The sequence below is a fragment of the Triticum urartu genome, chromosome 5A (assembly GCF_056163025.1).
Source record: "Triticum urartu cultivar PI428250 chromosome 5A, HENAU_Tu73, whole genome shotgun sequence".
In the NCBI taxonomy this organism is placed as follows: Eukaryota; Viridiplantae; Streptophyta; class Magnoliopsida; order Poales; family Poaceae; genus Triticum; species Triticum urartu.
In genome coordinates, this window is record NC_141877.1 from 591966590 (window position 1) to 591981855 (window position 15266).

Consider the following 15266-nt stretch of genomic DNA (forward strand, 5'->3'; position numbering starts at 1 on the left):
TGCGGGGCTTCGAGGGCGTTCTCGCCAGAAGCGCCGCCGTGGCCGATGACCATCACCTTGGTGGTGGCGCCGTCGCAGCCATCGGCCCGGGGAAGAGGGTCGTTGTAGATCGCGACGTCGGTGGGGAAAGCGTCGAGCGAGGCCGTGTCGGAGTCGACAGGCATCGGATCGGTGGAGCCAACAGACTCCAAGTCCACAGCAGGCTCGCCGGAGACGTGGAGCTGGCCGAGGAGGTTGACGAGGCGGTCGGTGCCCGCGTCGGAGGCGGGCTCGTCGGAGATGAGGGTCTCGTCAAGGAGATCGGCGAGGCCGCTCGCTGCGCAGACGTTGGCGACGCCTTGCAGCGCGTCGTGGCAAGCGCCATCGGGCGTGCCGGGCTGGCTACGCTCGCTGGGGAGGAAGAGGGTTCCCGTCCAGAACAGGTCTCCGGACGACGGTGCACCTGGCCCCACGGTGGGCGCCAAATGTCGGGTGGTAGGTGCGACATATGCTAACGGGTGGCTTATCATTGTGGGAGCCAGTAAGACGTCGTCGGTGCCTGGAAGCGGGATGAGGCGAAGACATGCACGCCGGCGAATCTTACCCAGCTTCAGGGCTCTCCGAGGAGATAACACCCCTACTGCTGCTCTGCGGGGTCTCCGCATGATCACTAGATCAACGAGTGGCTACAAGATGCTCCTCGAGCTGTTTGGCGAGAACAAGAAGGGCACGGCTAGCTCTCCTCTCCTCTCTATGTGGTGTCTAAAATTAGCTCAGATCCACCCTTTGCATGGGTGCCCCGGGGGGTTTATATAGGCCCACCCCCGGGGTACAATGGTAATCCGGCTGGGCGTGGGCCCTAGCCGTCTGTGTCTACACTCGCCGGCTTCTGCGCCGGCTGCTGGGGCCCGCCGGCTAGTGGGTCCCGCCGGCTGCCGGTTCCTTGGTCGACAGGCAGGCCCCACTGTCAAGGGCCTTGTCGGTGGCTGGTCACTGTTGCTTCAAACCTGGTGACGAGGGCTTCACCGAGGTAAGCGTGGCTACAGTGCCGCCGCCCGGCGGGCGATCGCTGTAGCCACGCCTCGTCTTGTCCCCTTGATGGGGCATCTCCTTCGAGGGAGGAAGCAAGTCGGCTGTGGGGAGCCGGCCCCGTCTTGGGCCGACTGGGGGAGGCCTGACCGCCTTCGGGTGTCTCTCTGCCTGAAGGGGCCCATCGCCCGTGGGCCGCGCTGACAGCCCGTCGTGGGTGGCATCAGGGTCAACATGGCAACAGTGTCGCGCCGGACGGGTCATGGCCACCCCGTACGGCGCACTGTGCCAGGCGTGCTCCGGGATTCGGGGGTGGCAGGCTTTACTGTAGCCACGCCCCGTCACATCGTCGTTATGTGGATGCAGACTTCGAGGGTACGATCTTGACCGCTTTGTGGGAGTCGGCTTCTTGCGGCCGGCTTCTTGGAGTCGGCCCTCCCGCGGCTTTCTTCATGAGGGCTAAAGCCGGGCCGCCTTCCGATAGTCGGCCTGGGAGACAGCCGGCAAGGGAAAGGCGGGCCCACGTCTTGGATTCTTGAGGGCCGGATCGGCTCGTAATTTTTTCAGAAGGGCCAGGGGGAGCCGGCTAGGCTACCCGTGGTCATTTACTCCGACACTCATCGATGTGCTTGTTTGCTCATCTATGTGTGTAGGATGGATGCAAATTTTGGTATTGAGAAGAAGAATACATCGATCTATTGATAGCACGAAAATTGATAGATGTTCGTGCACTCGTTGCTAGAATTAAGGCTGAAGATGAGACCAGAGAGGAGATTAGTGATGAGATTACTAAAGAAGCAACGTCTACTTTATAGTCGAAGAAGAAAGAAGTGTTGAAGCTCAAGAATCCACAGATCAACAATGAAGACATAAAAAAGATATTAATCCAACTAATGGGAGCAGTCAGGGAAATTGGATATCTTCTCAAATGTCTAATTATGGTTCTTGTTTTCCTTGGCCTTGATCTCGTGGCGAAGAATTAGTGAATTATGTACTCCAACATCGTTGAATGAAATAAAAAAGCAAAGAAATGTGTTTCGGTGGCTGAATATGTGATGAAAATGGGAAAAAAGATTACTCCACTAAGTTTAGGGGATCAGTTAGAAACGGCCCACACTTAGTGGAGTAAATTTACTCCACTAAGGTTTACTCCGCCATTTTACTCCTCCATTTTTAGGAGATCGGTTTAGAGTTGCCCTTAGGGCATCCACACTGTGAGCATTTGTCGCCTCTATACTTGCCTCTAAGCCTATAGAGGCTGCCTCTATACACTGCGCACCTCAGTCTCTAAGCAAAAATCCTTAAGAGATGCATCTAATCTTAGCGTCCCTCTCCAACACTTTGGGCTGAAAAACACATTCAGGTGTCCCTACTACGTACTTGCCAGTCATAGGAATAGATGGGCTGGTTGCTATAAAAACACTGTGTTTTATTCAGCTCTGGGTCTAGCTTAAAAATTATAGTAGAGACAGTACACTGCGAAGCATTCATCTAAGCTTAGAGGCAGTTCAGCGGGTCCCAGCTTGGTTTAGAGGCAAACTTGCCTCTAAACACTGTGGATGCTCTTAGTTGGAGCAAGTAGCTATAGTTTTTTACTCCACATATACACCTGCCTTTTGTCCGTTGTTGTGTGGGTTGATTCGCACAGCTGTCTTCCTACATGAACAACGCAAGCACATGGTGCGCACCAGGAGAAAGACGGGACGGAAGAGACAAATCACAGTTCGCAACCTTATATTTTATTATCATAAGCACAAAGGAAGAATGTACCAGGATCTTGAGAAGAACATGAATCATCAAGCTATGCATGTATATGTATAGTTGTACCAAAACCCTTTTTCCCTACAACACTTTTAACTTTTAACCCATCCAAACGATATCTTCTTCACCCCAGAACCCCGTTAGACAAAATGAAACAAACAGACGCAAAGAATGACCAACAAAACAAAACAAAAACGTTCCTATACACACACAGAAGATCATAGCCTTCGAGTATAAACAATTCTTTTTTCTTCTTCCTTGGGCACACCAACAACCACCGGTTTTACATTCCCCACCAATTATTCCATAGTAGTATAATAGTAATAAACAAAAAAAAGAACAGCAAACAATATCGTGGACGGCTGGCTCCAAACAAAGCAGGTGCCAGAGCCCCGCCGTCACCTCGTTCCGGGCCGTGTTTCGGTGTCAACCAATCATGAGATCAATCTTCCGAATCCTTCCATCCTTCTCCTTCTACTGGCAGCTCGCTAATCGCGATCGCTGACCGAAGACGCCAGCCATTCTGCACGTTGCCTCCAACAACTTGCCTGCACCGTTTTTTAATTGGAACGAGTTAAGCATAATATGATTGCTGAGCTAACAGCATGGAATGAGTGGTTCACACGTAGCGACAGCAGTGCTGCTGCACCGACGGTGGCACGGGTACGGGAGTTGGGGAATCGATGTCTGATTACGCCAATTCGCAAAAGTGATTATGTTTATTTTTATATATATAACAGACGCGCTATCAAATCAGCATCGGATGCCAGCCTATGCAATTTTCACGCGAAAGGAACTTGCATATTTTGACATCTTGTCTATGCTAGGGACATGGCAACGGCTGCAGGTAACCTAGCTTCAAAGCCTAGCACTAGAAAGAAAGAGGAGGAATAATTTTGTGTGCAAGGTGAAATGGCCTCTCATGTCGAAATCGCGGGAAAATCACAGGAGGTCGTGATTCACAGGTTATTGGGAGGTGTGCATGATATCTTCTAAATCAAGAAGCATGGCCGTCTATGAAAAGGAGTGGGCACAAGGAATGGCATATTCTTGCTCACTTAACCATAACTCATCATCGTGGGACTAAAACTCCACACCAAGTTTTGTCCAAGCCAATGTGTCCAAAGGTCCAAAACAGTCGGTCATCTGATTTCACAATGGATGCTATTTGTAGGCAATACGCATGATGTACATGAACCGAGGCTGGGTCTACAAATAATGGCCCAAATCATTTCATTGGTACCTAAGGGTCTTCGCAGCAATGCCACACAAGAATTATTTATGCTAAGTTTTGATCCCTATTCCCTAACATACACGCTTAAAATTATTGGTTCCATGTACAGGATTTTAATCATGCGTCAATAATCTCAGAAAGGCGCACGGGTTCGGCCCTTGCAGGTCACTCATTCCATGACCATTTGGGCCTACCATTACACCAAACTTGTGCTAAGACAGCAAGGATGTGAGTGGCCAAGGCTTGAGCATCAGGCTTTGGTCTGCTGCTTTTGGGAAAGCTATGAATTGTTGCTCATGCTCAGGGCGTGAAGAAGACACAGGCCAGAGATCTGAGCTGAGCTTGCTTGCAGAGCTAGTAACAGCATCAATCAGGAGACGGTGAACAAGACAGTGACCCACCAACACACCACACCACAGGCGTGGTGAGGTTCAGCTCAGTTATTCTACCCCAATGGTTTCTAATACTACCCTCCAAGTTTCCAGAGTTGATGCCAATGGATTTCTCAATGAAAATTCCAATGGGCTGGCCAATTGGCCATCACAAGTGTGATAAAAATCGCCGGAGTATTTAATCTGTTGCTGCATATAAAACTCCAAGGGAAATCCTCTGCAGTTTTGGGCGGTACATGACATGGCACATGATGATGGGCAGGGCAGGGCACCGACAGGGCCATGAGCAGAGGACGGCAGGACGGAACCCTAATTGCTCACCACCAACCAATCGATAGATTAACCCGCGCCGCACTCACCGGTACCCTCACCGGCAATATTCTCGCCGTCAACGGCGCAACCAGCATTGAGGTTAATCAATGGGGGCAGGTTCATCTACTACTGACCGCTAGAATCTAGGTTGTGGACTGTAAATTTTCGGTGGCAATGATGTGGCGGTACAGTACCAAGCAGGCTAGTTATGATGCTAATTTAATAATGGGGGGAGTGGGGTTCAGATCTGGGGGTACTGACCTCGCCGGAGCTTGCTCTTCCTGGAGCCGGTGACGGCGGGCGCCTTCCTGTCCGGGGCGGACACCGGCGTGGCCGGCTTCTTGTCGTCCTCCGGCAGCAGCACGGCGTCGATGCCCTGCACCGAGATCCTGCCGTCGGTGTAGATGTCCGGGTCGAAGAGGTAGGCGGAGCCCTCGCCCTGCCCGAACTTGACGGAGCCGTCCGCCTCCCGCGCCACCACCTTGTGCGGCAGCCGCAGCGTGTCGTACCGCACCTTGCCGAACCGGCGGACGGCGTTGTACATGCTCTCCTCCGTCTGGTACTCCGGGATCATGTGGTAGTACAGGATGTTCTCCGGCGACCCGGGCTCGCTCAGCTGGTCCGTGGTCAGCCGCGCCATGGCCTCGTCGTTGGGCGCCAGCACGGTCAGCACGTACCCCTCCGACACCAGCCGGCCCATCTCGGTGGCCAGCGAGGTGAGGTTGACGAGGATGTCGGCCAGCTCGTTGTACCCGCCGTAGAGGACCAGGGTCTGGATGAAGTCCTTGACCTGGCTGTGGCCGTCGAAGTGGTGCTTCCCGTTGCCCGGGCCGGGCGCGGGCGCGGGGGCGATGGAGGGGCCGGGGGCCATGGCGTCCCACACGGGGAGCACGGGGGGCGCGCCGGGGAGGACCGGCGGCGCGGGCTTCTTGAGGCGGTGCGTCCTGGGGTCTACCTCGGGCGCGCCGGTGGGGAGCACGGCCGAGATCGCGGCGAGGCTGCGGCGGCGGTTGAAGTCCTCCTGCACGGAGCGGGGGACGAGGAGGCGCTCGATGCCGTGGATGACGCCGTCGGGCCTGAGCACGGCGTCGGGGCGGGTGACGGCGGCGTGGGCGACGCGCATGGATCCGTTGGCGCCGGCGGCGAGCTCGACGTCCTCGCCGGAGAGCGTGGGGTGGGAGGCCGCGGGCCAGGAGCCCGCCGGGTGGCGCGCCGGGAGGACGTGGAAGAGGAGCAGCGTCTGGAGCGACTTGAGGTTGCGGGGCTCGAGCAGGAAGCGCTTGAACTCCGGGTCGAGGTCCCGCTCCAGCGCCTCGTTGCGGGGCGCGAAGATGGTGACGTTGTGGCGGCCCACGGCGTCCTCCAGCGTCTGCAGCAGCAGCGCCTTCTCCACCAGCTCCGCCAGCTCCGTGTAGTGCGAGTCCAGCAGCGCCACCAGCACCGAGTTGGAGTTCACCCCCGCCCCGGACCCGTTGACGACCGCCGCGGCCGCCACCACCACCCCGTCGCCACCACCGCCAGCAGCGGCGGGCAATGTGGGTTCCTCCGGCCGCGCCGTCTCAGCGGCGGCGGCGCCCGCGGCCAGCGCGAGGGCGAAGAGGAGCACGGCGCCGTACGCCGGCGCACCCATGGCGGAGCGCCTCCTCTGCTCTAGCTGCTCTATCTGCTGCTGCTGCTGCGTCGGCGGCGGAGGACGGGGATGCGTCGGCGGCGGTGGATTTGCGGTGGTGGCGAGCTGATGTTGCTGCTATTCCAGCTAGCAAGCTCCTGGGGAGGGGGGGAGAGGGGAGTAACTATATGGTGTTGGGTGGTGTGAGCTTTTCTTCCCCCTTTTTTGTTTAGTGTCTAGAGAGAGAGAAGGAGAGAGAGCGAGAGACGGCCGGCCAGACAGCGAAAGAGAGAGTGAGCTTGCTTATAACCGAAGAGAGAGAGAGAGGAGGAGGAGGAGGAAGACGCGGCGTAGTTGGTGGGCGGGCACAGGCTGGCCGGCGGGCCCGGCCCGAGCAAGTGTCGGTCGGTCAGTCGGTGTGCGCTGTTGCCTGGCCGCACCGCACCGCACACAACCCAAGGTTCGGTTCGGTTGGCACGTCGTCGTAAGCGATCCGTGCCATGCCAAGCGGCGGCGACGTACGCAACTTTTTGGGCCCCGACGTGAGGTCTGCCGCCTTTCCCGCGCCTCCGCTCACGGCTCGCCCCCTCCTTTCCGCCTCCCGCGGCCACGCAGGCGAGCCCAGCGACCGGGCTTCTATTCCCGGGGACCTAGACGTGAAAAAAACTCCAGCCACCCGCTAGCTGCCCCCATCCTCCGCAAGAGAGAGAAAAAAAAAACAACCTCCGGCCATCCGCATCGATGCGATTCGGCTGGGGCGGCGCAGGGGTGGTGGTTCCGCGGCCGGGGTCGCTGGGGCGCCGCCGTCCCGCGTGGGAGTCTCCCCGGTCCTGAAGATCCGTCGTCGAGGGTACCGTAGGTCCTTCCTCCACCTTCTTGTTCTGCTCCGATGCTCCTTTCTTTCCTTCCTCGTAATAATGCATTGTGGACGCTCGGCCTTAGCAATGGCGCTGATGTTTTAGGGGCGCGGCGGGCCTCTGATTCTGTGGTTTCTGCGGATTTCAGGGAGGGGTTTCGGCGTTACTGTTTGATCATGCTGGGTGGCTGTCTGTGGCGGAGGGGATGGAATGCTGATTCTTTGGGGAGGAATTGATTGAGGCAGTAGGCGCTGATTTGATAACAACAATAGTTCAGTGTGGTGGTTGTATCTGAAGAAGAGGAGCATTTTCCCTTTGATTTGGTGCTTTTTCCTGCGGCCGCGGTCATGGAGCATATTATTGCGAGCAAGTTTAAGCTCGGGAGGAAGATTGGCAGTGGCTCGTTTGGGGAGCTATACCTTGGTATGTTTCATATTAGCTTACGTGCAAAATGGTTGTCATTGCGTTAGTTAACCTGCAAATATCAATGTTTATGTTTTCTATGCGCCTTTTCTTGATTCAGGTATTAATATACAGAATGGAGAGGAAGTGGGTATAAAGTTGGTAAGTGCTAATAAACTTTCTTGTAATTTCATTTGGAGGATCTATAATTTGTAATGCACATATATCAGCGGCTTTTGCACTTCGACACTTATCCCACCTTCGATGGTTAAAATGCTCGGCTCAAAGTCTCACGTTTCCCTCAATCTGATTTGTATCAGGAACCCGTGAAGTCGAAGCATCCACAACTGCACTATGAATCCAAAGTTTACATGCTGATGCAGGGTGGAAGTAAGTGGGTTGTATCCATATGTTTCATTTACCAATCATGTTTAATTTACTCCTTTGCTTCTTCTTTTTTTCATTATAGGCGGTATCCCACATCTGAAGTGGTATGGTGTCGAGGGAGAGTACAATGTTATGGTGATTGATCTTCTTGGCCCAAGCCTGGAGGACTTATTTAACTCCTGCAACAGGAAATTTACTATGAAAACAACCCTTATGCTTGCTGATCAACTAGTAAGTTTGTTCCTCTACATCCGTTACCCGGTGCTGATCCATGAAGTTATGAAACAAATGCATATGATTGAGTCTGATCACAGTCATCTTTCTATAATCTGGTTTATCAAAGTTCTGTAAGGATTTGGAAAAAAAATGGTTATCTTACTTGGTGAAGAAAAATCCAAATTGTTAAACCATAAATTCATGAATTTGGGTAGTGGACATGTGAAATCCACAAACTCCACCAGAGACTAACTTTTACTGGGTCTCAACCCAACTACTATGAGGCTATGCATCAACCGATTTACATCACTAGGGCACTTATTTCAGTTTAGATTTCATTGAGAAAATAAGTGTTGGTACTTAGTTGAGATTATTTGAATTGTGCTTGATCTTTGCATGAGGTCTTATACTTCAGTTCGGATTATCTTTGATGATATATTTTTTAGATAACACGGGTGGAATACATGCATTCCAAAGGATTTCTTCACCGTGACATCAAGCCAGACAACTTCCTTATGGGCTTAGGCCGGAAAGCGAATCAGGTTAGCATTGTCAAAAAAGGTTCTTGCTTGACTTGTTTTACAAATAAATTAAATTTAATAGGAGTAGCGAGTTCATTTATATTGTAAACTTTAACAACTACCCAGTTTCTTTATTCATAAATCAACAACACATCAAAACATATGTTTTTAAATCTGTAGGTCTATATAATTGACTATGGGCTTGCTAAGAAATACAAGGACCTCCAGACTCATAAACACATCCCCTACAGGTGAGTACTCATTTATGAAGTTTCTTTCTTGAGATAAATTTGGAAGTTTGATTTGATATAGGTTTTTTTATCTCAAGTATTTCTGATGGTAAATTTCAAATATGTCCCCAGAATATATTGGAAAATTTCCCCATGTTTTTCTTTTATGTACTAGCATATTGGCATATATTTTTTATGTGATACTTCCTAGTGGTATACCATTGTAACATATCTACAGAGGGTCTGTCATTTTCCTAGACACAATTGATTATATTATATTATATTATGGTATATATAGGATCATGAGTCTATGCTTCTTAATTTATTATTATTCAAATATAAAAGACATGAATATGATTAATTTAGCCTCTAAATATTAGTCTATCAAATGTGTCTAGTGCTACATTACATCCAAATATTGCAATGCCTTTTCTTGGACAGTGTATATGTTAGGCTCAAACTTGAATGTGTTCTCTAGTTGTATGCCTCTTTGTGCTAATGTATTCAAACTGTACTTCTTATATATTTATAGTTATTTTTTGTCTGTACAGGGAGAATAAAAATCTGACAGGAACAGCACGCTATGCTAGTGTGAATACTCATCTTGGAATAGGTGAGCACAATAAGCAAATCAAACCTTGCTATCTTTTCCCAAATTATCCTGGAATCAAGGCACTGGATTATTTAGCTATAAAATGAATATCATATGGTGTATTAGTAGCTATGTGGTATAGATATTTTAAAATAAAACAATAAAATACATATGCATGTGCTTGTTTCTTGCAGAACAAAGCAGGAGAGATGATCTAGAGTCTGTTGGTTATCTTCTACTGTATTTTTTGAGAGGAAGGTTAGAACTGGTGATTTAGTACTTTGTTATCTTGCCTATGGTCTGTTCAATAATGTGAGCACTGACTTGGCATGCTTTGGTGTTATTCTTAGTCTCCCATGGCAGGGTCTTAAAGCTGGCACTAAGAAACAAAAGTATGATAGAATTAGTGAAAAGAAAATGCTTACCCCGGCAGAGGTACTGATGTTGCGATCATGAAGTTTGTCATTCTGTTACGGTAACGCCTAGATGTATTCATTCCCTTAAATATAAATTTGTCCAGGTTCTGTGCAAATCTTATCCATCGGAGTTCATCTCATATTTCCACTATTGCCGTTCCCTGAGATTCGAAGACAGACCAGATTACTCTTACTTGAAGAAACTATTCCGGGATGTATTTGTTCGTGAAGGTATACATTTTTCTTCTTTGGAGGTTATTTCTACACTTGTCCATTAATTTATCCACTGGAAACTTTCTATAAGCTGATGTTGAGAAAAGTGGTCTAATTATGGGCTACCTTTGTAGGATATCAATTTGATTATGTATTTGACTGGACCGCACTCAAGTATCCTCATATGAGTTCCAGTAACAAGCTTGTTCGAGTATGTATTATCTTACCTTATCGATTGGTATTATTTTCTTTACATTCTTGTTGAACTATTTATCTTGTCCATATCCAGCAACCGAGTGGAAGATTGGCTGGAGTTGGGCCATCTGTTGAGAGAACAGAAAGACCTTCAGGTTTGCCTTGTTGTTTATCGTATGAAACACTGAGATCAATACCCAGATTAATTCATGTATATTCTGCCAGTAGGACAAGAGATCCGGGATAGATTCACCGGTGCTGTGGAGGCATTTGCCAGAAGAAACTCGAGCTCTGGTCGCCACGGACACGGAGACCATTCGAGGCACAAAAGCACTGCTGATTCATTCAGTTCATCTAGAGAAGCTGTAAGTATTTGCACTCCATTTTGAATTTTTAATTACTCATAACCAAGTGTCAAAGCTCTTCGCTTAGCACCAAAAAACGACGGAAAGGAGGCAAAAGCAACTACTACATTTCTGCTTGAGATCTGGTGGATTTTGTAAGCAAGTAATAGCTTACTTTACCCTATATGCGGTAGCTTGCTGCTGATACGGAGAAAACACACATCTTGTCCCGGACTGGGAGCTCATCGAAGATGGCTGGCACGCAATCCAGCCGGCCAACCTCTTCAGGGGACTGCACCGGTCGGTTGTTCTCGGGAAGTGGCGGCAGCAGCAGCCGCCCGTCGTCGTCGACCGTTCAAAGGCTCCACCAATCCGGAGGCAGCGGTGCGGAGAACGGCTCGTCTTCACCCATACCCGTCGCCCGGAACGCACCAGGGAGATCAAGCCGACGGGACAGCCACTCGGCATTCCGGAGCTTCGAGCGCCTGTCGATCAGCGCTGACAGAAGGAAGTGATCGACGACCCTGGAGGCGATGACAATTGCCAAGGATTTAACACCCGTCGATCTGTGCACTCACAAGAGTTCAGCAGACATGAACAATGACTTGACGACGAATGGTTAAGCAGAATGGCCAGGAAAGAGTGGTGTCCTGGTTGCCATGCATGCATGTTCTTTCTTCAAACTCCAAATGAGATGTTTGTCATATAAGATCATGGGCTAGAAGTATGTAATTCTTTTCAACGGCAAATTCGGCTTGATGTGTACCCCTCTTCTTCCAGTATAGGATTTTGAATCATAGGGAAGAAGAGGCTGCCAAATTTATATATATATATATTGATCTTCTATGATCATAGTTTCATAAAAATCTTGGTGTTCTCTCAAATTTTAGTTGTTCCACTCATTTGTGCATGACTGAGACATTTTCTCATATTGTTCCTACAATATATAGTCGTTTTGCAATACTATCACATTCAAGAGTTTTTCAAGCTTACAAACCCAAGCGAAGAGATGTCTACTTTACTCCATGAACTTGTCCTAGGTTTACCTTACAAACCCAGACTCTGATTTTGTTCAATTAGCACCCAAAGTTTAAAAATAAAAACTGGTTAAAATACAACTCATCTTCTGAATTAACCGGTTTTGATCTGTTTCAGCTGAAATTTTACTGGATTGGTCACTGGATTATTTATGGCTTACTGGAAAACAATCATTTTTTCTGTGCAGTTTGAATTTAAAACCCAAAGTCAGACTGGACCTCTCAAACCATATGGCAAAAAATATTAAATTTTCACCAAACTGTTCACTGGTTGAGAATTGATAAACTGGAACGTTTTCCGATTTTATGGCGCAGTGAAACCAAGGTTGTGCTTGGCATTACGGTGGATTATGATAACAACCAGGTTTTGCCTATTTTGTTGTATTTTTGACCAATTCATGCCACTTAGTTCCATGGCTATTTTCCTACATTAGATTGTTATATAAATAAGCAATTGAGTCTAAAATAGATGCTTGCGCAGTCAGAAAGGGAAAAAAATTCAAACGCCTTATATATAAAAAAGATAACTAGTAAATCAAGCATAATCCACATATATTTTGGTAAATTCTAGCTAAATTTGATACTCGTAAGTTTTAGAGGACACTCAATGTTTTAGTTTCAAGTTGAATGGAAGGGAGGTTAAAGCTGGTTAAATGGTAGGGAGGTGGCAATCTGAACCAGATCAGAACTGGTGGTAGTACTCCAGGTTTTGTTTTTTTTTTGCGGGGATAGTACTCCAGGTTATTGCCGAAAGGAAGTATAGTAATGAGGTGGTCAAGTGCGTGCCAATATTGCATCCGGTAGGTGCCACCACCAGAACCGGATCCATCATCATCATAATTAAACGACCCACCTAATGCCCAGGTTCGATCAAGCTGGACCTGGGGCATCTTTTTGCTCAAGTCAGACAAGAGGCGCCATGTGCCTTCCTCCCTTCCTTCCTTCCTTCCTTCCTTCCCTGTCACTGTTCTTAAGCACATATACATCGTGTCACTTAGTAGCAGGAGCACTCGCTAACTGCTCCCGGAACACGCATTGCACCTCGTGCTTTGCAAGTTGCGGCGGGTCAACGAGGGTCGGGGCAATGAATGTGTGGGGATCGTTGCGTTGCGCGGATCGAATTGTTCCCAATTGTTTTGCTTCTGGTGTCAGGTGTGCAAGGGGGTTGATTAGGTTAATCAGGAGCAGTCAAATGGCTTGGCTAGCTCATGGCGAAGACAGCTAGGTCAGAGTTAATGCATAGGGGGGAGGGGAATGGCTAGTGGCAAGCGGTCTACTCCTGTGTCAATTCTTATTGCTTTTGTAAATCCAACCATATCTTATTGGCATCTTGACGCAGTTCGTGTGAGAAAATGCCGCTTGATCGGCCGTACCGGGAAAAATAAACAAATCTCGCTGTGTATTGGTAGTGTCATACTACATACTGGCACCGGTGACGATGTGATGACAGTTGGTTGGGTGGTCACCGTCGCCGAGCCGTGCTCCGGCCAGTTCGCTGACGCCGCAACCACGAACAGGTAATCAATCCGCACCCAGAAAAAGAAATACTAGGCCACGAATTAAGCCGGACGGACACCCGTACGGCCACCATCTTAATCCCTAGCCGCTAGCTTCCACACAAGCGCGAAAAAGAGCCCCTAATTCAGGTGTGAATGAAGCAAAAACGTTGCTTAGCCGTGTCCAAAGGAGGTGTCACGTCGGGCGATTAGTTACCGGGTCGTGGCTTTGGCGTGGCTTCCTTCCTCTTGGTTGTTTCGCTGCTATTGGGTCGTCCTCGTAAAGAAGGGACGGACGGGTAGTAAAGTGAGACGTCCCATTTTTCGATAGTCTTCTGTAGTCTTTTCTCTTTTTGGATAGTTTTTTTTTTTGAAAGGCTTTTTGGATGGTTTGTTGCTTGGCCTGACCGACGCGTCGGCGTCGGCGTCTTTTGCTTGACGTGGGTTGCTCTCCACGCAAGCAGAGGCTTGCCCGCCAGCCATGTTCCTTCCCCGGCTCCGGTTTCGACCAGTACGTGTCTTTTCTTCCCCCCTACTGTTTGAGTTTGATGATGTGCTCTTGTGTTGTCTTTTGGCCGGGTACTTGTTAGTTATGTTGATGGGGCCCCTAGTATGATTCTATAGACACGTCTGAGACGTAAGAGTTTCACGCAACTCACTTCATTTCTTCCCGTCTCTCCTCGCGTAGGAACATAAGTAAGCATCGTGGTGCTCCATTCGGGTCTTTGAATCGTGTGATCAACGTGCAATTATAGTACGTACAAACATACATGCTCTGACGAAATGTATGTATACACGTCCCCTCCGATCTGAAGCCAAGTCCTGTGGCAGTGTGCCACCTACACTACGCAAGGCGAGGGAAGAAAGACGAGGAAAAGGAAGCCGGTGGGTACCAGCCAGCCGGAATTTGTTACTGGCTGACCGGCGATCCGGCGCGGGCACGGCACGGCGACGGACGGATGGATGGCAGGCGCCGGGTCGTTCGTCTGTTACAGCCGAGCGGATGCGCTGCCGCGTTGATTTGTTACGGCCCCTGGGCATGCGTTCGGTACGGTGTCGCGGGCGGGTGGAGAGTCGGACGGAGGCGTCGGTCGGTGTCGGTGGATTCGGGTCGCACGTCTACGCCTGGCTTCCGTCGGTCGAGACGGGGACGGGCTTGACCAATTAAGTACGGGGCCTCTCATTCTCTGATCAAATTTCTTTTTCGTGTTCTTTTCTTTATACACATTTCCTTTTCATGCTCGGGCAGCCGAGCGCACGCACGTGTGCGTGGGGTTTGTTGGTTGGGCTGAGCTGGGCATCGCCTGCGCGTGCACATGGACACACGGCATTCTTGCTTGGTTTACGGCGTGCGTGGGCTGCTGGTGGGACATCGTGCGAGGAGAATCGGTCGATATATCTGTGATGTTCGCCAAATCACGGTGATTGATGAGAAAATCATTACTGTTTCGGAACGTGCGTGATATATTTCTATCAATCCAATGGGTTTCTCTCCTTCTCACATCTGTTGATCCTCTTTAGAGCATCTCCCGCATCCCTATCGAGAGCGAATAGACAGTAGCAGATCGCTGCCCTTTCTTTGGTGGAAGCTCCCTGGATGGCTGATTGTTTTGGTCTCCGTGTAGTTGGCCTGGAGAGTGGTCTCTCTCTTCGCCTGGCTGGACTTTTGTGTAATAGGCTGTATTTTAGCCTGAACTGTGATTTGGTGCTACCAGGTTTTCGCTCCGCGGCACTCGTTTCGTTGGCGGGCGAGTGTGGTGGGTTTTCTGCAGTGTCCGGACTCGCTCCCCTCTTTCCCCCCTCCTGATGTCTCTGGAACTATTGTATTTTCGTTCATTTGCAATGAAAAAGGGTGTAGCCCGGTTCGAAAAAAAAGCATCTCTATAAGTACGTTTAGAGGCTCTGTTGATAAACTTATTGGGTTTTTAAATGGTTTTTAGTTAAACAGAGGCAAAAGCTTTGCCTCATGTCATTAAATACGAAGGGGGAGAACAAGGCCACGCAGACCCGACTAGAAGGGATCACTTTTCCGGTAAAATGTTAC

At 49.6% G+C, this 15266-nt stretch overlaps 2 protein-coding genes across 6 annotated transcripts; one reads left to right on the forward strand and one right to left on the reverse strand.

Annotated features, from left to right (window-relative positions):
* Window positions 1-2941: 2941 nt before the first annotated feature.
* LOC125510887 (fasciclin-like arabinogalactan protein 16) lies at window positions 2942-6576 on the reverse strand. The gene is made up of 2 exons (XM_048676170.2): window positions 4969-6576; window positions 2942-3317 (listed from the first exon to the last, which is right to left on the reverse strand). Exons 1-2 carry the CDS (start codon window positions 6335-6337, stop codon window positions 3244-3246), a joined length of 1443 nt encoding a protein of 480 aa, XP_048532127.1. The 5' UTR covers window positions 6338-6576; the 3' UTR covers window positions 2942-3243.
* A 100-nt stretch (window positions 6577-6676) lies between these two features.
* LOC125510888 (casein kinase 1) lies at window positions 6677-11569 on the forward strand. 5 transcript variants are annotated; one of them, XM_048676176.2, is made up of 15 exons: window positions 6677-7175; window positions 7322-7596; window positions 7697-7737; window positions 7896-7965; window positions 8045-8193; window positions 8625-8720; window positions 8880-8950; window positions 9481-9542; window positions 9716-9779; window positions 9872-9956; window positions 10042-10168; window positions 10285-10361; window positions 10440-10500; window positions 10574-10710; window positions 10884-11569. In XM_048676176.2, exons 2-15 carry the CDS (start codon window positions 7521-7523, stop codon window positions 11202-11204), a joined length of 1437 nt encoding a protein of 478 aa, XP_048532133.2. In that variant the 5' UTR covers window positions 6677-7175; window positions 7322-7520; the 3' UTR covers window positions 11205-11569. The 5 variants fall into 5 exon arrangements, with proteins under 5 accessions (XP_048532133.2, XP_048532128.2, XP_048532129.2 ...); XM_048676171.2 differs by having other exon boundaries at window positions 6681-7175; window positions 10571-10710; XM_048676172.2 differs by having other exon boundaries at window positions 6681-7171; window positions 10571-10710.
* Window positions 11570-15266: the final 3697 nt, after the last annotated feature.

Bases quoted from the DNA above. Each gene is read 5' to 3' on its own strand.
- LOC125510887 (XM_048676170.2), bottom strand. From the start codon at position 6,337: ATGGGTGCGCCGGCGTACGGCGCCGTGCTCCTCTTCGCCCTCGCGCTG. The intron at 3,318-4,968 runs GTCAGTACCCCC...AAAACGGTGCAG, and splicing joins GAAGAGCAAGCTCCGGCGAG to GCAAGTTGTTGGAGGCAACG.
- LOC125510888 (XM_048676171.2), top strand. From the start codon at position 7,521: ATGGAGCATATTATTGCGAGCAAGTTTAAGCTCGGGAGGAAGATTGGC. The intron at 7,597-7,696 runs GTATGTTTCATA...TTCTTGATTCAG, and splicing joins GTTTGGGGAGCTATACCTTG to GTATTAATATACAGAATGGA. The intron at 7,738-7,895 runs GTAAGTGCTAAT...GATTTGTATCAG, and splicing joins AGGAAGTGGGTATAAAGTTG to GAACCCGTGAAGTCGAAGCA.